Raw genomic sequence first — 27,972 nt, 5'->3', positions numbered from 1 at the left:
TTCAGAACGCGGCCTGCAGACCCGGGTTTGCGTAAGAACAGTAAACTGAGATGCCACAGAGGGTTTCCAACTAGGTTTTATTTTAGTTCCAATGTTATCGGCAACGATACAGGAGCAGTTCAGGCAAATATACCACCTTAAATACATCGGAGGAAAAACTCACTGTGTCAAGCACGTCTCACACTCCAGCAAATGAACGTAAAGACAGGGAACAAAGTTAGCAGCATGAAATTAAAGTGCTTTTTGCCACACTTCGGTCAGAGTCTTTCCCTCAGTGGGATAAATTTAATTTTACTCATTGTATAAGAAATTCAAAATCCCATTCACCGCCCAGGGGCTACATTCAAAAAAATTCATGTTTAGTTATTTGAAATAAAAAAAATGATTCCCCCCAAAAAGCACAAAGTTCACTGGAATCGTGTGACACTGATTTCTCCTGACACGCCGTGAAGTGACCACCATCTAGGCCTGGCAAAAAGCTCAGAACATCCTCCTGCCATGTGACCGTCGAGGCAACACCCACCACTTTGCCCCACACGCCGTCCGCTGAAGGTCTGAAAGACAAGCAGGCACCTGGAGAAGAGGCCACCTGCGTGGCCACCCACCAGTGAGCAGAGGCCACCAACTCATTTCCCGGAAGCTGGAGGGCGGGGGGCGGGGGGGATTCAGGAGGACAGGCCCCACCTTTCTGCCAGAGCCCCACCTCTTTCTGGGAGAGAGAGCTTTCTGGTTTCTAGGAAGTTCTCCGACCTGAGCTGCAGAGGCTGCTTGCCCCAGTTAACACCCTGGGGACAGGAACCTGCCCCCTCTTCAACCAGTAACGATCCCAAACTCAACAGGAAACATTTCTCAAAGTCCACACGAGGTTGATGAGGGGAAGAGGCTCTGGGGGTCAGGGAGGGTGGCTGCTGGGTTTCCCACGCTGTCTCTCGGCCAACTGCAGCCTCAGCGGCGCGGGAGACTTAGTCAGGAGGACTGACTGGTGGCCAAGGGCAGCCTGGGCCAAGGCGGGGTGGGAACACCTCTTAAGGGGCATAACGGGGATGCGATCAAGCTAACCGTGCGAGCTCTCGGAGCCTGTGAGCCCCTCACAGGGCAAGGTCAAACAGCCCTGTTCTCCGTGGACTCCACATTCTCCAACCATCCCGGACGGGGCGCCCCCCTCCCTCCGCCATCTTGCCTTCTGCTACATCCTCTAACGCTCTGGACCAACCCATCTATGACCAATAATAAAACCAGGCTACACAGGCTAAAGACTGAAAACAGAACAAGGGACACAGTGAAGAGAAGGGAGGCCAAGCCCCTCCTCAACGCGGTACCAGCTACCTGCTCTCTCCACACGCCCCTCCCCTCGGCCACCGACCCCGCCCCGGCTTCTGCAACATCTTTCCCGCCCCCTCATGGCACAAGGGCCCCCCCCCCAGCCTCCAACCCAATCTCTGCCTCCAAGATGTGTGGGAACCGCTCTGCCGATGCAGCGAAGCTCAGAAGCTGAAAAACCAAACTGACGCTCAGGCAGCAGCCCTTCTGGAAATGCGTTCCAGTGCGATCGGGGAAGAAATCCCACCCTCCCTCGGGCGGCCCTTCTTTGTGAGCGTGGAGCGGAGCGGAGCGGACGTGTGGTCGGGGGTTAGTGTCACTGGAGGACGGGGTCTGCCTGACACCCTCGAAGGCGCCGACCGGGCGTCCCGCGGGGCCGGTGGACCCAGAGACCTTGTCAAGCACTCAGAAGAATCTCAGTCAAGTGCACCCGACAAAGCAAAGCCTCGACTCCTTGGTACCACGCGGTCCACGGTCATCATCAAAAAAAAAGGCTCCTTTAGGGGTACGAGCCTGAAGATCTTCCTGCAACGGCAGGCAAAGGGGGGGGGGACTAGCGTTTCAGGGGCTCAAAATGGTATGAGACGGGGGTGCTTTCGTTCTCAGGGTGGCAGCACCGGACGGGAGCTGCCCGGGGCCCCGGTGGGGGCCACACAGCACGGCCCCTCCCCACGCGGGCTGCGGCGCCAGGCTGCCCACTATCTGCTGGGCTGCAGGTACTGGTGCGTGAACATGTTGAGCTCGCTGTCCAACCAGCCGGCTTTGTTCCTGCGGAGAAAGGGTTAATTTGTAGTGCTCCAGCTGCCGACAGGTGACAGCATGACACACCGAGAGCGGTTCCAAGGACACTGGACTCATAGCCTCATTTACTCCTCTGATAACCCCCACTTTGCAGATGAGAGAAAGAGACCCAGAGAACTTATGACATAACTTCCCACAATCACGATTCATCAGCCGTGGAGCCAAAAGTAAGGCCTGTCTGACATTCAAGCCCTATGTCTGCTTCACCTGACCACAGGCAGGCCCCTGAACTGTCCGGAAGTCAGTTTTCCTGCCTGTCTGTGGGGGGTCGGGTTGCTGGATATGCGGCCCATACGGGCTCACCCCGTCCTTGTTGGCTATGAGCAGCAGAGGCATCGGCGACCACCACCCCCCCCGCCCCCACCGCCAAGGTGTCCTTGAAACTGACTCGCCCAGGGCAGTGGGCGGGGAGGGCACATCAGCCCGGGAAAGTCCACCGTTTGCCCAGGGGTTGGCACTGACGTCAGGGGCGGGAGCAGGAAGCGCAGGGTCCCCGGGTGCTGATGTTATCTCAGGCTGAGCGGGCTGAGGACCTTTGCGGAGCGCTTTCTGGTTCAGCTCTGTGGCTCTGTCATGAGATCTCGCTCCATTTTACAGACGAAAACAATGACACTTAAGAAAGCTCAGTGATCCGCCCAAACACGAGTGCCTGGGCCAGAACCCAGGCCTCTGGCTCCTTAGATTGACCCCCCCCCCCCAGCAAAGCTTGGACAGAAGCTCCGACTTTCCACAGGGACCCCGCACGGACCTGGGGGCCAGTGGGGGCTCTGCCCGTCACCAGCTGCCTGACCACCTTTCCGACAGGTAAAAATGCCGACATGGCCCCTTCCCTGCACCCAGAGAAATGGAGTAAAGCATGTGGCGGGTCCAGCCCAGAGACCCCGGTGCACAGTAGACAGAGAAAGACCATGAACGTGCGGAGTGTCCCCGGGCGCTGGAGCCACGCACACCTGGATCCTCTCCTCCTGGCCTCGCCACTGCCTGTGGGACCCCAGACAAGTTACTTAACTCCTGGAGGTTGCAATTTCCCCTTTTAGAAAACGGAGATAGGTGACACGACCCTGCAGGGACACGGACGGGTGAGCGGCACGGCGCCCGTCAAGTGCCTGAGATGCTGCTGAAGGAGAAGGTGCCCGTGAGCGGTCCCTTCACGGCTCCCTTCCGCCTGGCTCCTCCTCCGCCAAGGCCCCGACGGAGAGCGTCCGCAGGGCAGTAACTCTACATCCTGTCGAACGTCCAGCGCTGGCACCGTACCTGGCACCCAGCAGATGCTAGCAAACAGCTCACGCGGAGTGAAGTTCACGTCCACGCAAGACACAGACAAGCAGCCAAAACACCGCTGCGCCCGGGCCGCACACCGGAGCCCACCGCCTCCGGCCTCCCAGGGCGACCTCACCTGAGCAGCTTTGCTTTGCTCTGAAGTGAATCGAGAACCTCGATTTTCTTGTTCATGGCGGCGATGTCCTGCTCCAGGTTCTCCCGGGTGACGTCAACTTGCTGGCACAGGTGGGCAAAGGTCCCAGACAGTTCCCTGAGTGGGAGAGAGTCGGGATCAACGGGGCCACGTGGCTGGTTTGCAGAACACGGGCACTGGCTAGATCCACCTGGTGCCCATCGGTCAGCCGCTGGCAGCTCTGCCCTGCACCACGCCGGTGTGGCAGAATCTTCTCCGCCCGCTGCCCAGACCAAGGAGCCACACACGCTCAGCGTCACCACAGTGAGAGACCCAGGAGCACACTGCCTGGGGCACAGCAGGCGGGGATTCAGATCCCAGCTCTGCCGCTAATCACCAAGTGGCAGGGGAAAAGGGGCAGCCCCTGGAGCCTCGGTTTCCCCATCTGGAAAAAGGAGATGCCCGCACAATGTCTACTTCAAAGGGTTCACAGAGAAAATGAAAAATTAGGTGCGGGCAAGGGGCCCACCACGCAGCAGTGTGAGGAAGGCAGGCCGCCACTCCTCCCGCCCCGATTAGCCAGGCAGGCAGCCTGGCCCCCTCCTGCCCAAAGCTGTGCCAGGAAGACAGGGCCGGGTCTTAGAATTTCAAAGCTCTGCCTACAGACCTTGAAAAAACACGACAAGTAACGTCCCTCGTCCGCCCGCATCTCCCTTCCTTGGGGGAACAGAGGCCTAACTGGTCCCGGCCCCGGGCATAGGGTGTCCCCGGAAACAGCTTTCTCCCCATCCCTGGTCTCAAAGCCGACACTGCACGGCTGAAGGCCAGCGTCAGATGATGCTGGGGATCCAGCGGTTCCCAGGGCAGGTCCGAGGGAAGCTAGCGGGAAGTTCTGAACCAAAGGAGCCGGCCCCGGCCCCGCGGGGGACTCACTGCTGGACTTGGTGGCTGCAGTTGGAGCCGGTGTAGCTGATGATGAGTTGCAACTTCTCGCTGGCATACTCCACGAACTGACGCTTGAAGGCCCTCTCCTTGGCCCTGGTGGTCCAGGTCAGACGCTCGTAGACATACAGGAGGCCATAGAGCCCAAAGGACAGGGCAATGAGCCGCCAGCCCACCGCCTTCCACACCTGCAGAGGCACAGCGATCAGCCGATGTGGACCCTCTGCCGCCCCCCTGCCTCTCCCAAGGGCCCCAAAGAGCCTTTGTGTCTCTCCTCAGAACGCCTCCTTCCACACCTCTTTGATCCCACGGAGGCCAGAAGGGCAGGAACCTAATTCAGAAACAGGGTAACTTAGCGTTGGTCACACGAGGAGACTTGTGCTAGGAGGTGGGGGTAGGGGAGGGGCGGTTAGGGGAGTGTGGGGGTAGGGGAGGGTTGGGAGTAGGAGAGGAGGCACTGGCACCAGAAGCATGGAACCAGACACGCAGAGTCCCTAAAGACAAAAGCAGGTGCTCTAAAGTGACATTCCATCCTGAGGACACTGACAAGTAGAATCCCTCACGTCTTTCCTCAGAGGGTGGCTTCTGTCGCTCTGGTCCGTGACACTTTAGTTCGAGGCAGCGCGGTCACAAAAAACACTGGACACGGAGCCAGAAATCAAGGCATCAGTGCCACCTGCCGTCCTGGTTGAAACCCACGCCAAGTTTCTTTACACACGTTCCTCCCAAAAGAGGCCTGATGGTCTCTCCAGGTCTCAGGGTGGTTTGGGTAAAATGGGCTATTTGACAGGGTCCCGTGACCACGGAGTACCGGCGCCTCAGCTAACGACCCTCTGCCAGGTCACGTCTGAAACAAGCCACACGGCACGCCACGTCTGTGGAGACGGAGAGCAAGGGGCCTCAGCTGTGTCCACCCCAGTCTTCCGACCTGAGAGCACAATCCCCAGCAGTTTTGTCCCTGTCACATCTGCCACCACTCTACGGCTCGAACGACCACAGCAGAGAGAGCAAGCCCACATCCCCAGCAAACTCAGGGTGAAAGCGTCCTGGCCGCAGTGTGTCGTGCGTCAGGACGTGGGGAGTACCCCAGCCACCAAGAAGGCAGCCTGCGATCTCAGGCTTTGGAGTGGAAAAGAAAGGGCAAGAAAACCAGGAGACAGACACACAAGGGTTCAAGGCCCAGCCTGGTCTGTCTTAAACCCTTGCCAGTTTCGCTCTGGGCTTCCTCACCTCCTGGCCACGCCCACCTGTCTGGACTCCAGCTTTGTCACCTTCTCGGGTCCCTTCCCCGAAGCCCGTCACGTAGTAGAGGCCTTCAGGTCAGAGTTCCAATCCTAACTGTCTTTGGCGAGCCACCCAGACTTTCCTCCTCTGTCACATGGGAGCGGTGCCGTCTGAACGTCGCGTCGGCTGAGACTTCAAGAAGTCAATGACTAACACGCTGAAGCTCAGGCTGAGGCCGCACAGCTCCCGAGACCAGAGACCACCGTGAGAAGCCGCCGGTGGGCATGAAAACGCCGCTGTATGGACGCAGGGACCCTGACCAGCACCGTGCCCCTCGGGCCCCACCCGCCTGTCCTCCAGCCCCCACCCTTGCCGGGCAGGGCTGCTCACTGACCACGCCTCCAACAACGAGAATGCCCATGGAGGTCCTGGACGTCAGGGAGGCCAGGCCGGTGACCATGGAAACCATGAGCTCTTCCTGGGTGAGGGAGCCCTGCGGCAGCGGGGGCATGCTGGGGTTGGCTGGCGTCAGGGGGATGGGGCGCTGCACCTGAAAAGACACGACAGGAGGGGTAAGAAGAATGTGGCAGGTCTCTGGTTCAACAGAACCCTCAGTGACCCTCAGGACCAGGGGTCCTGGGACAGGGACACAGAGCGGCTCTTCGGTTTCCAAAAAGGCAAAAAGAAAATTAAGCTTTGCGTGCAGCAAGGAAGGACCGAAGCTTTGTAACAGACCTGCCAGCCCCAAGGTGAGCACTGTGGGGACCCCACAAAATGCGAGCAGTGGCAGCCCCAAATGCCTCGGTACAATTCCCCCGAAGTGGGGGTGTGCACCAGGCGCAGTACACACGAGCTCGACATGTAGAGACACGAGTGGTTTTAAAAATCTAAATTTTAAGGGCGCCTGGGTGGCTCAGTCAGTTAAGCGTCCGACTTCGGCTCAGGTCATGATCTCACAGTACATGGGTTCAAGCCCCACGTCGGGCCCTGTGCGGACAGCTCGGAGCCTGGAGCCTGCTTCGGATCCTGTGTCTCCCTCTCTCTCTGCCCCCTCCCCTGCTTCTGCGCATGCGTGCTCTCTCTCTCAAAAATAAAAAATTTTTTAAAAATCTAAATTCTAAAACGGTGGTATGTGGATAGACTTAAATAATCTATATTCACAAGTCACATGCTTCATTTGATATACGTTAGAAAAAACACTCGGCTAACGTTTTTAATTCCGCAGATATCGGTGCTTAAGTCAAGGCTACGTGGATTTGTGGCAAAAACCCGGACCGTGGTGTGGTAGCACACGTGCCGCGGCTGAAACCGCAGGGAACCCCCTGAGAATGGCTCCTAGGTCTGGAGACAGGTGCAGACTGACCTCTGGTGACACCCAAGGGTGCGGGACACTGCTTGCCTGGTCACTGTAGCCCATCAAGGCCCGGCGGCTGTTCTTGGGGCCCAGGAACCTATTCACCAGCATGGTCCACCCGAGTGAAAAATGGAACTCGATGTCCTCCTGGAAGTCAGCACACAGCTTGTCACAGTTCAGGTCGTAGCTGAGGGAGAAGCACTGCCGAGGGACCAGCATGTCTATCTGACTCCGCACAGACGCAGGAAGGAGGGGTTTCAAACCATCTGTCGGGAACACAAACGAGGGGAAAGAGCATCGGCTCGGCCCTGTGCCACAGCGGGGTCCAGCCTCCAAATGGAGGCCGTGCCAGCCTCCACCGAGGACGCGACTGCTCTGCAGGAATGGCCTGTGGCGCCACAAGGGCCCCTCCCAGAGAGGCAGGCCAGCTGGCCCCAGGGGTGTGTGGACCGAGGCTCCAACACCTGCTGACGTTTATGCTTCGGGTGATTTTAAGGACAGGCCAAACTCTCAGCCTGTGACAGTCCCGTGTGGTAACTCAAGCCGGCTCCCCGAGTCTGTGTGTGGAACACAGGCTCTGCACACCCCAAGAACCTGAGGGTACCGGACAGACTCATCGTCAAGAGTGACAGACAAGGAGAGGCCATTATTTCTGTGGACTGGCCTCCAAAGCTGACCGCTGGGAACCCAAAGCCCCAGTCTCAAGCCCCCACTGACCTATCATGTCCTGCTGCATGGTTTGCAGAGAGCTGGTGATGGCTGTGGAGCAGCGGTCGGACATATTCCGGCCCAGTCCTTCCTCTATATGGCGGTGCAATTCCTGCAACAGGGAGGCAGAGGTTCAGAGAGGCAACGCCCCCATCAGGAGTTCGTTCTGGGGAGCCAGGGGACAAGGAAGCCCGAGGCTGGTCAGCCCGCACCCAGCAGGTGACCGCGGAACGCGGAGTGGAGCCTGGGTCCTATCTCCCTGGCTGAGGGACCCTGACGCAGACCAGCAGGGGCCGAATCACTGTCACGTGGCAATTCCACCCAGCGGCCCAAGGGATTAAAGCGAGTCCCCGTGCAGAACACCTGCTGCTTAACGACTCACATTCTTGTAGACCTTGAGGACCACTGGGGAAGGGTGGAAATCCATCTGGTATTCGTCCACCAGCACGGAGAGGCGCCTGATCTCCTCCGCCATCGCAGTGGACACCTGCGGGAGAGGGACGCGTACCGTGAAGCACGGAGGGCAGGTGAGCCTGGTTCCCTCCTGCAGCACCAGGAGAGCCTAACGAGTCCTCGCAGACCGCATGAGCTTCCCCACAAGCCAGCGGTCTTCTCAGCTCCCCTACGGCAGGAAAGCTTTTGAGGGAGAAGGGATGTCCGAATGGCAGGCAAATGCTCCTCAGAGATGTGGAGGGGAGGCCCAGAGCACAGGGACTTGCCCAGAGTCACACGAGGGACCAGGGAGCCCAGGGGAGGCTATGCGCCCGCTCCAGTCAGGGCCACAACTTCCTTCTGGAAGGCTGAGAAACCGCCAGCACCCTGGACACTCCTAGGCAGTCCAGATCGCCCGGAGTGCTTCCTCCACGATCCGCACCTGCCTCTCCACCTCCTCCGTGATCTGTTTAATCCGCAGCTTATAGTCCTGCGCCAGGAGCTCCAGCTGCTTGTCAATAAACCTCAGCCGCTCTTGCCGTTCTTCCCGCATCTCCAGGCAGTAGACCCTGAGAGAAAGCACGCTGGGCTCAGGAGCGGGTCCCCACCCAACCAAGCGGAGGAGCGAGGGGACGCCAGGAAGGCTGCACATGCCCCAGCTGGGGCCCCAGCAGTGTCAGACGGTGCCCAGAAGCATGCTCTCCCCGTTCCTGAGCACCAGCCCTGTGCCCTTAGGTCTGCCGGCTGGGAAGAGGTGGTGGGGGACCAAGGAGGATGCTTGGGGGGATGGGGAGGGGGGCGTTTAGAACAGATTCTGCTCATTAATCTGGGAAAAAAAAAAAGCTCAGCCTCACTAGTCATCGGGGAAATGAAATTAAAAAGAGGTACTACTCTATGCAGGCAGGAACCTGGCAAAAATCACCAAGTCTGAAGTGCCGGTAAGGCTCGGGGAATGCACAGTCCCAGCACGCACCGTGGGGGAACTGGGGACGCGTTCAGACGTTTCAGAGGGCATCAGAGGAAAACGCTAAAACTGAAAATGCACACACCCTAGGACGAAACAGTTCTGCCTCCGGGAGTTAAGCTCCTAGACATACTCTTAACAAATGTGCACAAGGGGCCACTTGAACCGGTGTCCTCTGCAACAGGGTTTGCAACAGAAAAGAATTAAATCTAAAAATTAATCCATTGGCTGGGGCACCTGGGTAGCTCGATCAGTTAAGCGTTGGACTCTTGGTTTCAGCTCAGGTCACGTTCCCAGAGTCGTGAGATCGAGCCCCGTGTCCGGCTCTGTGCTGACAGCGCAGAGCCTGCTTGGGATTCTCTCTCCCTCTCTCTGCCCCTCCCCTGCTTGCACAGGTGTGCGTGCATATGCTCTCTCTCTCTCAAATATCAAAAAATAAACAAAAATAAAAATCAACCCATAGGAAAATGAGGTATATTGCCAACGGGATGCTCTATCTCAGTTAATAGAAACACCAACTCTGTGTTACCAGCTCTGTGTTACCTGAAAGGGATAGGGAACAAAACCAAAGCCAAGTGGAAAGAAACACAAGGTGCCCTGACACGTTCAGTACGACACCCTGTCCACATGCCTGAGGCACATCCACAGCAGTATTATGTATTCTTCAGGATTTATGCAAAAGTACTTTCTAAATGGATGATGGGGCTACACACCAAATTCATGGCTGTCATTGCCTCTGAGGAGTGGGCAGGGTGACAGCGGGGGAGGGGCTGAAGACTCAAAGGGTGTTTGATGTTTTTTGTTTTATTTCAACTTTAGGATAATATAAAGCAAACACTAAAGAAAGCAAGATGTTTTTACGTTATTCTCTGTATTTTCCCATATTTTAATTTCTATTAAGAACAAAACAAAACAACAACAAAAAACGGGGCACCTGGGTGGCTCAGTCGGTTAAGCATCTGACTTCAGCTCAGGTCATGATCTCATGGTTCGTGAGTTCGAGCCCTGCATCGGGCTCTGTGCTGACAACTCAGAGCCTGGATCCTGCTTTGGATCTGTGTCTCCCTCTCTCTCTGTCCCTTCCCTGCTCGAGCGCACGCTCTCTCTCCCTCTCAAAAATAAACAAACGTTAAAAAAAAAAAAAAAAAGGTTATTTTTAAAAAACTGTGCCCTGGGAGCACCTGGCTGGCTTAGTGCAGTGGAGCATGCACCCTTGTTCCTGGGGATTGAGCTCAAGCTCCACGATGGGTGTAGAGATTACTTACAATAAAATAAAATCTTTAAAAAAACCAAATCCACGTCTCCTGCCTCTAGCTCTGAGAAACGCTGCCATGCTCAGTGTGGTGTCAGCTGAGGCCTCCATCGGGCTTGTGGGGCAACACTTCTAAGAACCACTACACAGACCACGTGGGATGACCAGATACCCACCCAATGGCCATCCTCGCCAGGCTGCTCCCGGGGGATCTCACTAGTCCCGGTGGCACCCCAGAGACTCAGCTCTGCCGGCAAGTCCCCAGGCTGGGGTGAGCGATCCCTTCCCAGCTCTGCCCTCTGCGGGCACGCGGTGTCGGGTTCTTACCGCTGCTCCTGTGCCGCAACGTGCAGGGAGTCCATGATGAGACGCACCGCTTCCGCAATCTGCTTGGCCCGGACCGTGTGCTGCTCGAACTTGGTCTTCACCGCAGACTGGGAGATGCACTCCTGGAACAGACAAGAGGTGCTGAGGAAGGCGGGGGCCACTGGGGTCCACCAGCCCCAGGCGAGGCTCTGGCGTTCACTGCCAGGGTCACGGCTGGCGGGTGCCGGGGAGGCACAGAATAATCAAACGCTGGAAGCAAAGGGCTCACCTCAAATCTCCTTTCAAAGTTCTGAAACTCAAACATCCTCACTTGAAAGCCTTCTGCAAGAGCACCCCCTAGGAGAATTACACCATATTAGTCCGGAAACAACAGCAGAAGGAAATGGTAACATCGTCCAAAGCCAAGCCGACGGGGCACTTGGCTTAAACACTGGCCGAGAAGCAAAGAGCTTCTCCCTCAAGGCTCTTCATCAGAACCATCTTTACGGGCTGAGCACAAGCCAGATGTCTCAACCATCAGGGAAAAGGAAGTCTGTTCCATCGTACCTCCTTCAGGCATGCCCTGGGCCTTCTGGATCCTGGCGTTGAGCACCTCCTTGGCAGATACAAAGAAGATGCGGTCTCCAGCCTGGCCTCGGTCCACCACGCCCAGCTCATCCACCAGGAAGCTGGTACAACGTTCCATGTGCTGCCGCCGCACCTGAAGCCCAAGCAGATGGGTGGGTGTGACCAGGTGGGGTGCCAGTGGCCCCCTCCCAATGGAGCCCACAGCCCCGAACTGCCACTCTTCTAAAGAAGAGGTAAGGTAGTCACATGGTTCAGTATTCCACAGGTACAAACACACACCTCCCACACACATGAGGAATCATCTCCCACTATCGCTGTTCTGTAGCCACCAAGTTCCCCAGAACCCACGTCATGGGGGTTTCTTGGGGCACAGGCTGCCACAAATATTTTATGCACTTACAAGCAGAACTGCCTAAACCTGCCCCAGACTACCTCTTGTTAGAACCCACACGGCGTCTCACTTTGGTGCCCAGAAGGAAAGGAACCCGGAGCCAAGAAACCTAAACTTGGGCTTCACCCTGCCAAGCCGAGTCCTCCCAGGGCCTCGTTTATAAGATCAGTGGACGCCACCGGGAAATCCCTTCTAGCTCTGAAATCCTCAGGTTCTACTGGCAGGTGCTTTCCTCAAGTCAGCAGATTTCCTCCTTCCAAGAACTCTGTCACACGCATCTCATAGACAAGGAGCTTCCCCATCACTGTCCAGCGCCAGCCTGCGGGCCGCGCGCCTCATCGTCCCACGTTACCAGTCTATTACTCCTTTTCCTTTCGTCTCATGCAAAAAGGTAAAGAACTAGAGGATTTGCCAGTAAGAATCAATTATTCTTTGCTCCTCCTTTAAGCTTCTTTCCTGGACGTCTTCTGAAAGCTGAGCCTGTTCTATAACGAGTGACTCTTCATGAACTGAAGTGAGCACTGGCCTCAAACAAGGGTGTGGTTGATGCGGTGGGGACGCTTTTCAGGCCTGGATGACAGCCTTTGGAAGAGTAGAGGGAGCAGGGGAAGTGAGCAGAAGTGAAGGGAGTGTTCCTAAAGCCCTCAGAAGACACCACAGTGACCCCAGGGAACACCTGGGAAATCTCTAGTGAAGAAGTCAGTCACAGGCCCAATGTGGCCGGAGAGCCCACGGAGAGGCTCTGGGGGGACACAGTCCCAAAGTGACGACTAAAGAGCTACTCACCTCTTCCATATACTCAGGCTCCGAGGCGGACGCGTCCCAGCGGTTGTTCAGGATGAAGATGTTCGGGCGGGACAGGCGCTCACTCACCTTGTGGAAGAACTGCTTCTCCTGATGGGGAACAAAGACCTCAGTACAGGAGGGGCTGTGCTGGCCAAGGTCGTCAGCCACACGCACCCCCTGCCCGCTCAGCTGGGGTCCAGGGGTGTGGGAAAAGGTGGAGGGGTTACCGTCTGCATCAGGGTGGACTCTGAGTTGGCCACCAACACAAACACGTCGGCGTCCAAGCAAAACTTGTCAATCCAGCTGTCCAGCTCTGTGGTGACGTCGATGCCAGGGCTAGAGGTGACGGGGTAAAGCATCATCAGGCACACAGACCTTGGGCCCTAGTCTTCCTGCTCTGCACAGACTCGAAGCAGCCAGGCAAAGGAGGAGAAAGTTACAGGTGTGAGAGAAATCGGGCCTGGCCTTTACTGGAGGGATAATTACTTTTCATTTCATATCCTTCCTGATAGTCTGAAAATACGTTTTGTGTTTTGTTCCACCCGTGTATCACTTTTATTAAAACAAGGGTTTGGGGCGCCTGGGTGGCTCAGTCGGTTAGGCATCTGACTCTTGATCTCGGCTCAGGTCATGATCTCATGGTTCAGGAGTTTGAGCCCCTCGCTGGCAGCATGGAGCTTGCTTGGGATTCTCTCTCTCCCCCTCTCTCTCTCCCTCCCCTGCTCTCTCTCCTTCTCTCTCCCCCTCAAAATAAACATTGAAAGAAAATAAAATTAAAACATTAAAAATAATAACTTGTGGGGCAACTGGGTGGCTCAGTCTGTTAAGCGTCCGACTTTGGCTCAAGTCATGATCTCACAGCTCGTGAGTTTGAGCCCCACATTGGGCTCTGTGCTGCCAGCTCAGAGCCTGGAGCCTGCTTTGGATTCGGTGTCTCCCTCTCTCTCTGCCCCTCCCCCGCTTGTACTCTGTCTCTCCCTCTCAAAAATAAACATTAAAAAAAATTTTTTTTAATAATGGCTTGTAATTTTGCTTTGCAGATACACAATTAAGGTGAAATTTTATATTTCTGTGAGTCCAATAAGCACTACGGTACCGTACTTCTCAAGACAGTTATGACCTGCCCCAAAGTGTTCCTTCGAGAGAAATAAAATACCACACGGACCCCAACACCACAAGCTCCCAACCCTAATACACGCACCAACCTCGGGTTACAGCTGAGAACCTCCTCAACTTTTGGGCCTCCCTCCCATCTGTCTTTATGGATCGTCACTGGGACATTTCCAGGGCACTGATGCCAACGGCTACAGCAGCCAGACCCGGGAAATCCAGGAGGCGGGAGGATCTGGCTGAGCCAGTAGGAAAGGCAGCACGAGAAGCAGAGCACCAAACAGGCCCCAGGGGACCCTGGCTGGAGGATGCAGAAAAAGAAACCCGGAGAGGGCCCAGTGTGGACCTCCTACGGAGGCACCTTCCCTCTTACCTGTCCATCAGCACGAGGTCATCCTTCAGAAGTGGGCACTTGGAGTTGGGCCACATCACACTCACTAGGCTGCCAGCATGGAGCTGCTCGTCCTGGTGAAGGGCATGGGCCAGCTGGTTCACAGTCTGACGGGGGAGGAGGCAAAGAATGAAAGAAAGAAAGAAAGACCGGAGCTGAGGAAGACTCGCTGGCCGCCAGCCTGCCCGTGCCGCCTGGCACGCGGGGCTCAGTGGCCCAGTGCTGCGGCCTGGTCTGCTTCCCCTACTCCTTTCATTTCACACAGAAAAGCCAAGGGCCGGGCCGAGCCAATAAGAAACAACTACTCTCCACTCCTTTCAAAGGCTGCTTTCTTGGCTGTTGTCCTAAAGCTGCAGTTATTTTGCACTGATGAGTTCTCCACGCACCGAAAGGAGCTTCTGGCCCCAAACAAGAATGCCAGCGGCTCTCAGAAAAATAAAAACGGACCAGCCACGGGCTATTGACTCACAACCACGGGACAAGTGCAGGAGTCGCCCTGTAGCCACAGCCCAGCAAACGAGGCACACGCACTCTTCTGAGCAAGGAGAAGAGCCACCGGCCTGCTTGGCAACACAGGAACTGGAGCCTCCTGACTCTTGGCGCTCTTCAGACCCGTCCGGAAGCTCTCAAACCTGCCCAAGCTCAGCTCTGACAGGCCTTCCCATTTCCCACCGCACGGGCACCACCCTCTCCTTAGAGGTGCTGACTGCCCGGTCACAGTGGACGTCCCGGTTGGTCTACGCCCAGACTCGACCCGCCAGCACACCCCCCCTGGCACGGTCCCCGCCATGGCACCCTCACCTTGACGCTCCTCTTCTCCTCCGAGCCCTCTGTGAGGAGGAAGGCCTCGTGACCGTCTGTGCCCTCTACCCGCAGGAAGCAGTTGGTGGTGTGGCCGATCCCTGAGGGCAGAACTTTGTCCCAGAGCATGGCATTGATCACGGTGCTCTTCCCGTTGCTCGTCCTGCAAGGACAACCGGCCGTCAGGGAGGCCACCCGCACCTGCCTTGCAGGCTTCCACACGGAAGCTGCCGGCCTGGGAGCCCGAGTCTCTGCAGTGGCACCAGTACCCAGACAGGGGGAGCGAGCACTCTGTGTTTATGCAAACGGATGGACAAACACCTCTGGCCTGTGCCCATGATGTGCTCCCAGGTCATCACTGCAAACCTACCCGCGGGGGCCACCCTAATCTTGGTAACTAGCGTGGTAATCTTTAACAGGGGTGCTAAGTGCATGCGATTGATTTACTAACCCTCCCTCTGTTACCTATTAATCCCACATTCCTCTCTAGAAGAAGAGAGACTCCTCACGTGTCACAGGAGTCAGATCTCTTGCACAACCCTTGAGCACTGAAAGCTGCAAACAGGAGCCACTAAATCTGTACAGAATCGAAACGTTAAAGGCCCCTGCACCCCCTCACTGATGAACGACCCTCGTCCCTTTAAAACCCTCACTGGGGCGCCTGGGTGGCTCAGTCAGTTGAGCGTCTGACTTTGGCTCAGGTATCTCACAGTCCGTGAGTTCAAGCCCCGCATCGGGGCTTGAACCCAGTGTCAGAGCTGGGTTCAATTTGCTGACAGCTCGGAGCCCGGAGCCTGCTTCGGACTCTGTGTCTCCCCCTCTCTCTGCCTCTCCCTTGCTCATGCTCTGTCACAATAAATAAAAACATTAAAAAAAAAAATTTTAAACCCTCATGGCGACACAGAAACTGAGGAGTTGGCTATTGGGTAACAGTCCACCTTCCTCCCACATGGCCAGCCTCCTAAATCAAGCACATATTCCTTTCCTATCAATACTCATCTTTTCTAAGCTTACTTATATATTTTGAGAGAGAGAGAGAGAGAGGCAGAAAGAAAGGGAGAGAATCCCAAGCAGGCTCCACTCTGACAGCGCAGAGTCCAACGCGGGGCTCAAACCCCTGAACAGCAAGATCACGACCTAAGCCGAATCAAGAGTCAGACGCTTCACCAACTGAGTCACCCAGGTACCCCTCAATACTCATCTCTCGAGTACTGGTCATTCGAGGGATGGGGAGCCGAACTTGGGATTCGGTAACAAAGTCACAGGTCATTAGGGGCAAGACTCAAGGCAGAGTGCCTACTCCTCAGGCCACTGCTGTGTGTATAGCATCCAACCTGTCCAGGTGTCTTTGTTCCCTTTATTAGATTCTAATCTTTTTAAAGATTAGACATAAGAAATACATTTGGTTTTTGTCCCTTTACTGGCACAGTGCTTCTAAAATCCTTGGAATTTTGGGGCGCCTGGGTGGCGCAGTCGGTTAAGCATCCGACTTCAGCCAGGTCACGATCTCGCGGTCCGTGAGTTCGAGCCCCGCGTCAGGCTCTGGGCTGATGGCTCAGAGCCTGGAGCCTGTTTCTGATTCTGTGTCTCCCTCTCTCTCTGCCCCTCCCCCGTCATGCTCTGTCTCTCTCTGTCCCAAAAATAAATAAACGTTGAAAAAAAAATTTTTTTTTTAAAAATAAAAAAATAAAATAAAATCCTTGGAATTTTAGCAAGGGAAGTGTCTTTTGTCATTCACAGGAGCCCCTTTTGAGCACACCTGTCTATGCTAATGAGGGGACGGAGCTTGGGGCCCCTATTCTCAAAATGGACTGGTCACCAGAAAGACCAAGCGATTAGAGGGTTAGGACTTTCAGCCCCACCCACCTACTTCAGGAAAGAGGAAGGGCCTGTGGATTAAACTCCATAAACATCTTGAGCAACGAGGTCTGATGAGCTTTCGGGTTGACGAAGACATCCATAAGCCTGGAGGGTAGTGCTTCTGGCCCTCACCCTGTGACCCTCTTCACCTGCTGGTTCTTCTGTATCCTTTACACCAAACCAGTAAGTGTGAGTCACTGTTTCCTCAGCTCTGTAAGCAGCTCCAGCAAATTAGCCAAACTTGAGGAGGAGTCATGGGAACCTCCATGTCACTGCCAGTGACTGCCAGTCACCCCAAAACACAGATTTCCAAATGGCATCTGAAACGAGGCCCGTCTTGGGGGACTGGGCCTTAACCTGCAGGATCTAATGCTCCCTCCGGGTAGACAGTGTCAGAGCTGGGTTCAATTTGCAGGACGTGCAGGGTGTGCCAAGAACTGGAGAACCTCTAGTGTCCACTAGACCTCAAAGTGTAACAAGGAAATCTGATGGCTAAAACTATAAAACTCTTGGAAGAAAACAGAAGAAAAGCCTCACGACATTGGATTTAGCAATTCCTTGGACAGGACACCAAAAGTCTAGACAACAGAAGTAGGAATAAACTTAACTGGGCTATATCCAAATGAAAACACTTCTGGGCATCAAAGCACACAGCCAACCGAGTGAAAAGGCAACGCACAGAATGGGAGGACACATCTACAATCATGTATCCAGTAAGGGGTTAATATGCAGGCTATATACAGAACTCTCACACCTCACAAAAACCCCACAAAAACAACCCCATCTAAAAATGGACAGTGGACCGGCACAGACATTTCTCCAAAGAAGATACACAAATGGCCGAGAAGCACATTAAAAAATGCTAGACATCACTAATTAATAGAGAAATGCAAATCAAAACCACGATGAGATTCCACCTCACACCCATGAGGATGTCATATTAGAGAAGAAACAGAAGGCACGTGTTGGAGGGAGTTGGAGAAACTGGAGCCCCGTGCACTCCCGGGGGGGTTGGAAACCGGTGCGGTTGCTAAGGACAACAACATGGTGGTTCCTCAAAAAATTAAAAATGAAACTACCATACGATCTAGGAATTCTATTTCTGGGCATGTACCCAGAGCACTGGAAGGTCTCGAACAGATATCTGTACACCCACGTTCATACAGCATCATTCACAACAGCCAAGAAGTAAAAACAACCTAAGTGTTCGTCCTGGATGAACGGATAAACAAGATACGGTCTATACGCATGGTGGCATGTTATTCAGCCAGAAAAAGGAAGGCCATCCCGGAGCGCACAACAGAGGGGACCTGGGGACATTATGCTAAGTGGAAGAGGTCAGTCACAAAGGGACAAACACTGTACGATTCCACTTATTGGCGGTTCCTCGAAGAGTCAAATCCATAGAGACAGAAAGCAAAGCAGTGGCTGCCAGAGGTTGGGGCAGGGGTGGGGGTTCCGGGAGGACAAAAGCGAGTGTTTCATGGGGACAGAGTTTCAGTTTCTCAAGATGAAGAAGTTCTCGAGATGGACGGTGGTGATGACCGCACAAGAGCGTGAGCACAGTAAATACTACCAGACTGTGGACTTAAGAGCAATCGTGACAATGGGTTTTACGTCATGTGTATTTTGCCACCATTAAAAACTTAAACAGGAGGAAGAGGTACTCAGACTGCGAGGCTGCACAAGCGCCCCCCTCCCCCCACCCAGGCAGGAAGAAGGTGTGACAGCTTCACAGACTCACCGGCCGAAAAAAGCCACTTTCATGTGCCGCCGGGCCAACACCTCACTGATGCCCCTCACTTTGGACAGGTAGCCTTTGACGTCCACGACCTGTTCTTCTGTCGTAACGGGGTCCAGTTCCGCATTCCTGTAGGTGTCTGGAGGTGGAGACGGAACATGGGTCACCACTCTGTCCGCGGGGGACAGAGGTCCCGGCCGCAGCTCCCCGCCACTGCCCGCTGAAGGGCAACCTCCCTGCTGGGGGCCGCAGCGCAGACACCCGGGCTCCAGAGCAAGGAAGTACTGCTTTGCCACCTCTTCCCAGCTGTGCGACCTCAGGCGACGGAGCCCAGTCTTAGACTCCCAACTCTCACAACAAAGAGCAGTGCCCACCTCTTGCGACTGCCGCAAGGATGAATGAACGATGTCCATTTGAGCACTAGAATGTTCCCTGCCGTCACTTCCAGGCGTTTTACTTACCAAACTGTTCCTTACACACCAGGCACTGCTCTGATCACCTTTCAAACACTGTCTCACCCCATCCTCGTCATTTACCTGCCCCACGCTCGGAGCCAGGACGGGACCCTGTGCACCTTCATGAGGCCCTTCCTGACCGGCCTTGCCTACTGCTCCAGTAGGGCCTCCTGCCAGCCCCATCCTGCACGGCACCCTCGCCATGCTGCCTCCGGTTACTCTGGGCTTTGCTCAGTGCACCCCTCCCCCTCCCCCCGCCTAGGCACAGAGGCGCTGCCTTGGGGGGCTCTGGCTCACTCCCACTTAGCCTCGTCTAGCATGGACTGCACAGCCCCCGGAAGCCTTCCCTGACTCCCCCAACCTGAGTGAGAGCCCCTTGTTTGTGCTCCCAAAGCACCCTGTACTTCAGCGCTCACCTCACCATGGTGTGACCGTCTAGTTCAAGTGCATCATCTCCCACATGAAAGCCAAACTGTGCGGTCCCCGCACTCAGCAGGTGCACCACAACTGCTAAGCCAGTGGGTACTGGGATCACTGCACTGCTTTTTCCCAGTGGCTCTGACAGGCAGATAGGCAACGGATGACAGAAGCAAATGAGCAAGGTCCGGCCCCACCCCATCTAGTCTTGTACCAGGAAGGCGTGTCAGCTGGCGGAGTACACGGGCGCCTGGTCCCTCGGCACACGCTCGCGGCAATGGACTAAATGTTTATGCCCCCACCACGTGATGGGTCATGAGGGTGCAGCCCTCATGACTAAGATTAGTGCCGTTATCAGAGACCCGGAGAGCTAGCTAACTCCCGCCGTGTGCTTACCTGGGATGTTACACAGGAAACGACAGCAATCCAGGAAGCTGGTCCTCACTAGACACCCAACCTGCTAGAGTCCGGACTCTGAACTTGCCAGCCTCCAGAGCCGTGACAAGTGAGCTCCCGTTGTTTATAAGCTACCCAGCGTGTGATATTTCTGCTACGGCAACCCAAGACGACGAGGGTACTGGTGACCACAGGCGGCACTCAGAGACCACCGGGTGAGTCTCCCCTGCATGATGCCACGAGGGGAAGTGACCAAACCGCCACGGCCTCCCAGGTCCCCTGGTCACCGCAGTCTCAGACCCGTCACCCCTCCTCCTTCATAGGGGCACATGGGCGTGGCTTCTGCAACGCTCCTGAAAGGAGCTGGGCTCTCAAGCGAGTGGCCACATTTAAAAGAAACAGCCAGAAGACTGACCAGGCGGCCACCATCCCCGCCCCTAGCCAGGGCAGGCCCAAACACATACCCAGAGCACTCCAGCTCTTTCCCCTGCAGCCCACCAACGGGACAGGTCTCCTAGTCTCCCAAGAACAAGAACCAAAACAGCCATTCCTAACGCCAGCGCACAGACCCCTTCATTAAGCACGTGTTCGTCCACGGCACCAACAAAGTGAGTGAGTCAGAGCATCACAGACGGTCAGCCGGAGCTCTGGAAGGAGTGACCTGGTCTGCCCCATCTCTGCGTGCACAGAGCCAGGTGCACCCGAGTTACTGCCAAACAAACGGGTCATGAACTGGAATAACTTCAGCTACCAGTCTTCTAACTGTAAAACTCGGATTTTCACGTTAACAAGTATGTGGGGACCACCTTCTCTTGCATCAAGCACCACGCCAGGGGCGGGGCAGAGAGTCCGTTCTCAGTCTTGGTTTGCTCAGGCTGTTCCAATGAAACCGCACAGACTAGGCGGGTCATACACAACAGACACGTACTGTTCCCAGTTCTGAACTGGAAGGCTCAGATCAGGACGCTGGCCCGGTTAGGGGAGGGCCCTCTCCCAGGTCACAGGTTTCTCACTGTATCCTCACGTGGCAGAAGGGGGGCCAGGGAGCTTTGTGGGGTCTCTCATAAGGGCACTAATCTCCTTCATGAATGCTCCCCCATCGTGACCTAATCACCTCCCAAAGGTCCCACCTGTGAACCCCAACACATTGGGTCTTAGGGTTCCAACATGAGAATGTGGGGGAATGCAAACATTCAGACCACAGTACTGGAAACATTCCCTCTCTCTAAAGGGAGCCTTAAGAAGGAGCCTGTCACATAAACCAACCCGAAGCCAAGCCACGCTAGTGGAAAGCAGACGGTGAAGCGTGTCCCTGGGGCGTTTCCACTGAACATGGAGAGCTCTGCGGACTAGAATTTAAAAAGCCCTGGTCTCGCTTGAGCGCCTCTTTCACAAACAAGGAAACCAAGGGCAGATGAGACTCAGCTACTGGGTCTGGACGGACAATCCCAGACACAGGAGCTAACGTATACCTTCTAGGGAGGGAGCCTCAGAAAACCAGAGGCTGGGGTTGGCAATCGACTGAGCGGGGCCCTGGGAACCTGTCCTCCTCTGCTGATAGAGCAGGCACCAGGGGCTGGGCTCAAATTAGTAACCAGTGGAAAAGGTGCCAGTGACGCAAGTTTCCTTTCCACAGCCCCGCTGACTAAAAATATCAGAGAAAGAACACCCTGGGCAGGGACAACCAATACCCGCACAGTCAGGCTGAGGAAAACACCTGGGCTTAGGAGTCAGAGACACCTGGTAGAGCCCTGCTGTGTCACTTACAAGATATGGAGCAAATCTCAAAACCTCCATCTGCTTGTCTTCTACATGGGACTGAGACTCACCTACCCCTCACGACTAAATGATACAGAATACACAGAATTCTTACGTGACAGGTCTCTGGTTTTCCTGGTCCGATCTCCCTGGAGCCCAATTCCACATGATTCCCAAAGCACAACACTGCTGAAGGTGACAACCTACCTGGGGATGAGCTCCCCAGGAGCAAGGCTCTACCTCCCCTCCCCTCTATCCTCCCACCTACATATGGAAACTGACAGGTGTGGGCCCAGCTGAGCAGGCCGCCTGTCTCACCTTCAAGGAAGGTGGCGCTCTCTTGGATGTAGGCCCCCAGTTGCTCAAAAATGCCATTGATCTTCTTCTTGGCAGTGACAAAGTGCTTGAGTGGGGAAGCATTCACCTCAGCCATGTGTCTCTTGTCCTTCTTGACTGTAACAATGGAGTTGCACCGAGAGAAAAGCAGGGACATCGCGCTGCAAGAAGAGACAACATGAGTGAACCCAGGAATGCCCAGTTTAGACGTTCTGCTAGGGCTGTGGCGGGGTGCCGTGGGGGGCCTGGGGCTAGCCCTGGGGGCCATCAAGAACACGGGCCCTCCAGGACCAGATCCAGGATGGTAAGGTAAGACTGGCGTCCTCAAGAGTAGGAAGGGACCGCCGAGGACGTGTGGGCACCCAGACAGCTGGAGCCAGGGCTCTGGGTTTAGGCCTTGCGCTGGCTGATCCCCGCCTGTGGAAGAGCAGCAGACCCAGCCTTCCCCACCCCAGGGAGTCAGGCTGGGATCACGAGGGGACACGTGAGAAGCCCTCCTCTCGGTCTCAGGCAGAAAAGTGTGACAGAAACCTCACTTCTTTCCTACACATCACCCACCTAAGAAAAAGCACGGATGACTGAAAGCAGTGAAAACAAAGTGATGCTCAAAGTCAGTGACCCCCGCCACCCTCCCCTGGCCACTCTGCTGTCCAGGTCACGACGGCCCTAATTCTGAACGGGTTTTTTGTCTGTACTGGTGGTGGTCGGGGGTGGACAAGGAAGGGTGGTACTCAAGCGAGAGAGGTCTGCATCTACTGTTTACTTAAAAACACTTATTGGTCTCTTTCACTGCAAGTGTGTGCACTGTAGAAAATGTGGGAACTGAAGGGAAAATCCATAACCCCCCTCCTGTGATAACACTATTAATACCTGTCTATCAGCAGTCTGTTTTGGGGTAGATAGCTCTCTTGCCCTCAATCGTTACAGCCTATATTTTCCAAATAGCAGTAACATACTAGGGGCCGTGAAGCTGAGCTCCAAAGCCTTAGAAATTTTTGCTCAAAGTCAAAAGCGGCAGATAGAGCAGAGAAGGTGGCATCCAGATGTGGCTGGAGATCTCTGGTCCCATAAGTGCACTGCCCCTGAGTTCCCACCATGCACAGAGCTATTTCCCCAGCACGGCCCTCAGATCCTGGATGTCAAAGGACAAAGGCCCCTCCAACCCCACACAGCTGCATGTGCCTGGTTCTGCGTCTCCAACACCCAGCAAATTCTCCCTCCCAGGCCACCCTAATCATAGCAACATGGGCTCTCCACGGGAGCCAGCACTCAGTACTCGCTGCATCTGGGAAATGAGAAAGCTCATGAGGGAACATACACCAGAAACTTCCCAAGCGTGCCAAAAGGTACTGAACAAGTTACTGAGAAGCAGAAAGAACATCCAGAGAAAGCGCACAGTGACTAAAAACTGGTTCTTAGGATCTAATCATCCCAAAGAGTGGGCAGACAGACAGACTTACAGGGAAATATCAACCCACATGTTTTGCATAACTTACAAATTACTTTGTTAATGATTTCTAGGGAGATAAGAAAGACAAGTAACTGTCCATTTCTACTTTCCTCCTCCTTAAATCGCTACAACTGTGCGCTTTTCTTAGCCTGGGGGTCAAGGCGTCAAGGAATTCTGAGGCAACAGAACTCTGAGAAGGGGAATCGGAAAGAAAGCACCTCCGCCTCCTCCAGAGCAGAAGAGGCACTGGAATCAGGCTTCGCGTGGCCCAGCAGGTTAAGACTCTAGGAGAACGGGGGATGAGTGCAAAAAGAGAAAAGCATCAAAAGGAAACGGAAAGGGATCTGGATGGAGCATGACACGGCTGGAGGGGACAGATTCTGGAACCAGAGCTGGGTTCAAACCGTACTCTTTCTGGGCCACGTAAACTTGAGCAAGTTATTTAACCTCAGAGCCTTGAATCCTTCATGTGCAGGACAAGCGTGATGCCACACAGATGGAGAAGGCTCAGGCTGACACAGGACAAACTTAAAGGTGATTTTATGGGAGTGCCTGGGTGGCTCAGTTGGTTGGGCGTCTGACTTCGGCTCAGGTCATGATCTCGCGGTCTGTGAGTTCAAGCGCCGCATCGGGCTCTGGGCTGAGAGCTCAGAGCCTGGAGCCTGTTTCAGATTCTGTGTCTTCCTCTCTCTCTGCCCCTCCCCCATTCATGCTCTGTCTCTCTCTGTCTCAAAAATAAATAAATGTTAAAAATAAAAAAAAAAATAAAAAAAAAAAGGTGATTTTATGTGTTATGAAGTAACAACAATGATAAACTCCACCAGCAAGATCCGGCAACTCTCCCCTCCGACACCCAGCCTTCAGGGAAGGGCAGAGACGACTCCACCAACACATCCTCGGCTCCCCCACCGTCACGGGGAACCCAGGGAACAGGTCTGCTCAGGGCTGAGGAACAGCAGGGCCCACCCCCAGAAGTGACTTGCTTGCAGGCAGAAAGCTCCCTGAGATCAGTGGGGCTCTTAGAAGCATGTGCTTTCAAGTTCTGGTCATTGTTTGCCAGCCCAAAGGATCCGAAACCAAAAGTGCTAGCGTTCGGTAAGTGCAAGATTCAAAGGCGCGCATGCTAGGAAAAGCTTAGCGGTTCAAGGTTACGAGACGTGCTCGGAGTTGCCAGGCCAGGACCTGACCTGCTCTCACCACCCCCCAGCCTGCAGCTGCATGCCCCAGCCCTCTCAGGGATCCTCCCTCCAACCCATCCAAACTGCCTGATTTCTCTGGCTCAGTTAACCCCCAAGCTGAGGTTCCCTGTTTGTGTTGTACGTGCTGCTTCCGGCCTGGGATCGTCTTTTCTTTTTCACCCATTTGGCACACTCCTACTGTCCTTCTAGACCCAACTGTAGCGTCACCTCTCCGTGAAGCCTTCCCTGACATCTCCAAGGAGGACACGCAACCTTATGGTTTTTAAATCCCCGTCTCCTCGTCTAGTCTGTGACCTTCCAGAAAGATCGCCAGACACAGAGTCGTGACCTGTTTCCAGGTCTACTTTGCTCCTCCACAACTGTGAGAGACACGGATGAGTTAGTGAATGCCCCTTCACGAGAGTGCCTTCTTCCCCTTCCATCCCTAGAATACACACATCTACTTTTTTTTCTTAAAAAGCAGCTTCGGGCTAAGCATCTGTTTCTTGGTGTTTGGAGCTCACGGAATCAAGAGAGTTGATCAAACCTTTCAGATCCCAGGATCTGATCCTTCAAAGAGCAAGCTGGACATACATATGTGCACAAATGGACCCAAGTTACGGAACACACACAAACAAGCCAAGATGGGGGGGGGGGGAGGGGAAGGCCCACTATCTCAGGGCTTCGCCTGCTGGCTGCCTACCCTTACAGAGTGGTAGGAAGCAGCTGGGATCCTGTTCCTCCTCTGGAAAGCCCTGATAGTCCCTACTTCACCACAGAGCTCACTGCAGGCATGCAGGTCCAGTCCCCTGGGCACAGCTAGGTTAGAGTGGCTCTGATACCAGCTACACATTAAGTGGCATGCTTCAAGCTGGGGTGACAGGCGCAAAGTGCTCTTCAAGTCAGGGTTTCAGATAGTTCAGGACAGCATTTCCCAAAGTGCGGGCCACAGAAATGTAGTGCACCCAATGCTCCATGTAAAAAGGGATCCACAGTAGAAAAAATTTCTAAAACACTATATGCCACGGTCATCCTCCATCAGAGCACATGACCAAAGCAAAGACTCTGGAAAAAGGCCTGTTCTAAAAACACTAGCTGAATTGTATTTAACGCAGCATGTCACAAACGTATCTAAACAAGATGTTCTGCTACATAACGGTTTTTAAAATCCTGAGGAACATCCTTCAGGGAAAGCCTCATTCATCCTGGTCGTCTCCCTCTCCCACCCCAAAAAAGTGCTAGGGGCACAGTATTAACAGATAGTAACCTAAGACCAGAACCAAACCCAATTCCAAACTGAAAAAAAAGCTTTGCCTCAACCCAGGCTATTTATTAGTTGAGGAGTATTAGATGCCTCGCACGTGAAAACAGCAGTAGAGAATTCACCGCATGGTGTGTTTGGATCCCAAGCACAGTCCCTAAATCCACACCACCTCCTTACCCAGTTTTATGCACAGCAACTCCTAGCAGGGAAAATAAAATAGGTCCACGGGTCGTCTGCTGGCACAACTGGAACAGAGGAGAAGCTGAGAAATTGAAACAAAAGAGTATCCAGGGTAAAAGGGGCAGAGTAGACTCTCAGAAGAGCTGTGATAAGGAGCCAGTCTCTGCTGGGCAGACACAGGGAGGGAGGAGCCAGCAGAGCAGAGAACAAGGGAGACAGAGACTAATTCTTCGGGGAGCCCAAAGATTCCAGCCACCTTCCGAACTGTCAACCTTTAAATAGGCTCTCTCCGCCAACAGTGAAAACCATGGAAGCAGAAAGGACACACATACAGTTTTTTTCAGCACAGACCGGAAAACTCCAGCTCTGAGCAAAGATGACCCCATCCATGACACTTGCCACTGGACAGCCAGCAGAACATACCCCTTTCCACTCAACCCAGATCCAGGGTGCCAGACGTCCCAGCTACCACTTACTTTTTGGATGGTAAGAGACCTTCACAGGCTGGGCATCATGGGCATGGCTGGAGTCAAAAAGACGAAAAGAATCTGAATTCTCCTCTGTCCTGTCTCAGGTTGAGGTTGGCTACTGATTGTGTTGACTCCACCAATTCCAACTTATTGGGGAAAAAAAAAGGACATGTCAACAAGCAGCAAAAAAAAAAAAAAAAAGGGGGGGGGGGGGCGCAAAACACGTTTAACCAGGTTTAAAGCCAAACAAACTCATCCCTGGGGGAAGCTTAGTCATTGTCCCGTACTCTGTACGACGGTATGTGAGGAAGTGCCCTGGGGGAAAACACAACACACAGGTGTGGGGACAATCGCGGGGACACACAAACATGTGCTGGTGAGGAGCAGGAGCCCTGGTAAAGACAGGTCCATGTCCAGAGAGGTGAGAGGAGAGGAGGTAGCAGACCAGGACAAGGACTGGTCTTGAGGACTGTGGAACTGAGGACTAGAGATGAGTGGGTGGGGGTGTGGAAGAGAAGTAGAAGTGGAACTTATTGAAAGACTGTGTGTGCTACATGCTGTAAAATGTATCTTACTTAATTTTTAATTCTATGGGGCAAACAGAGGCTTGGGATACTTAAAAGATTTATAGACTGCTAATAAGTGGCCAAGCTAGGAACTGAGATACCATCTCCCTTTAACTCCAAACCATACTTGTTTTTAACTTCGTGGATCTGCCTCACTCCACCCTTCCGGGTGGGAAGGGTGATAATCAGAGGCCTTTCTGGGAGGAAGAAAAGAGAGACGATGGAGAAATTGAAGAAACAGGGCAACGAAAGATTACAATAGAGGATGGGCAGTTTAGGCTTCACGCATCCAAACAGTAAATTATTCCGCATCGTCTGTGTGCCTGTGTGCCTGCTAGGCGCTGAAGTTAGGGATGGGTAAATCAGTACCTGCCCTCAAGGGGCTTACCTTCAGGTGAGAAGTCAAACAAGAAAATAGGTGACTGCACCTGAGCGCAGAAAGTGCCCAAAGTGGGAGAGGGCAGGGCGCCACAGTGGTCAACGTGGGCACTTATCTTGTGCTGAGTAAATGCTGGCAAATATAGAAGACTGGATACGAAAGGAAGAAAGGGCTGGGATGGAATGGGGCCGCGAAGGTGGGAAGGCTGGGGGAGACGAGGAACCTCAAGGACCCCCACCCCCAGTCCAGACACCCACGTCCCGCCCCCTCCTCTCAGGGCCGCGGAGGGCCCCGCAGCGAGGCCGGGGCGTGGAGACGCCCGCCTGCCCGGATCCCGAGTTCCCGGGGTTCCAGCGTCCCACCGGTCCCCGCCGGGCTGCTCAGGACTCGCCGGGCTGGGCTGGGCGGGTCCCCACCCCTCCGGCGCGCTCGCCCTCTCACCTTCACCTTCCCGGCCTCGCGGCGGCCATCATGCCCCTAACGTCACCAGACGGCGCCACCCCGGAGAGAGGCGGGAGGAGGAGGGAGGTCGCTCACGTCACTAGCCGCCGCACGTTTGCCGCCCTGGCCCTGATCAATCGGTGGACTCCGAGCTCAGGCGGTTAGACCCTATCACTCCTTACGGGTCAGGGGGTCTGCCGGCTGAGAGCCCCGAGAGGCGGCTCAGCGGGCTCGCTTACCGCCGGGGCGTCCCAAGCCAATGACGTCAGCAGAAGGACTCCAGCTGCATCGTGGGGGCTGTAGTTCTTCCGGGCGCCC

General features: G+C 54.7%; 1 protein-coding gene across 6 annotated transcripts; it reads right to left on the bottom strand.

The window, feature by feature from the left end:
• Positions 1-58: 58 nt before the first annotated feature.
• MFN2 (mitofusin 2) lies at positions 59-27,892 on the bottom strand. Of its 6 annotated transcripts, none has more exons than XM_019836178.3 (20): positions 27,655-27,892; positions 26,275-26,414; positions 25,796-25,880; positions 21,709-21,887; positions 18,368-18,503; positions 14,764-14,926; positions 13,945-14,069; positions 12,689-12,797; positions 12,462-12,569; positions 11,264-11,417; positions 10,986-11,053; positions 10,718-10,839; positions 8,617-8,743; positions 8,125-8,229; positions 7,752-7,854; positions 7,044-7,300; positions 6,075-6,230; positions 4,448-4,644; positions 3,518-3,652; positions 59-2,088 (listed from the first exon to the last, which is right to left on the bottom strand). In XM_019836178.3, the coding sequence occupies exons 4-20, from the start codon at positions 21,881-21,883 to the stop codon at positions 2,019-2,021; spliced, it is 2,310 nt and encodes a 769-aa protein (XP_019691737.2). In that variant the 5' UTR covers positions 21,884-21,887; positions 25,796-25,880; positions 26,275-26,414; positions 27,655-27,892; the 3' UTR covers positions 59-2,018. The 6 variants fall into 6 exon arrangements, with proteins under 6 accessions (XP_019691737.2, XP_019691738.2, XP_019691735.2 ...); XM_019836179.3 differs by having other exon boundaries at positions 25,796-25,863; XM_019836176.3 differs by lacking the exon at positions 25,796-25,880 and having other exon boundaries at positions 27,655-27,891.
• Positions 27,893-27,972: the final 80 nt, after the last annotated feature.

This window comes from Felis catus, chromosome C1, assembly GCF_018350175.1.
Source record: "Felis catus isolate Fca126 chromosome C1, F.catus_Fca126_mat1.0, whole genome shotgun sequence".
Classification (NCBI taxonomy): Eukaryota; Metazoa; Chordata; class Mammalia; order Carnivora; family Felidae; genus Felis; species Felis catus.
The sequence above is the reverse complement of the archived record's forward strand: the minus strand, read 5'-3'. Positions and strand labels throughout refer to the sequence as shown.

What these genes read in the sequence shown, in the direction of transcription:
- MFN2 (XM_019836178.3), bottom strand. Translation starts at nt 21,883, where the DNA reads ATGTCCCTGCTTTTCTCTCGGTGCAACTCCATTGTTACAGTCAAGAAG. An exon ending in TCCTCAAGGTCTACAAGAAT is followed by an intron (nt 7,855 to 8,124) that starts GTGAGTCGTTAA and finishes TCCCTGTTGCAG; the next exon opens with GAATTGCACCGCCATATAGA. An exon ending in CATGCAGCAGGACATGATAG is followed by an intron (nt 7,301 to 7,751) that starts GTCAGTGGGGGC and finishes TGTTCCCGACAG; the next exon opens with ATGGTTTGAAACCCCTCCTT.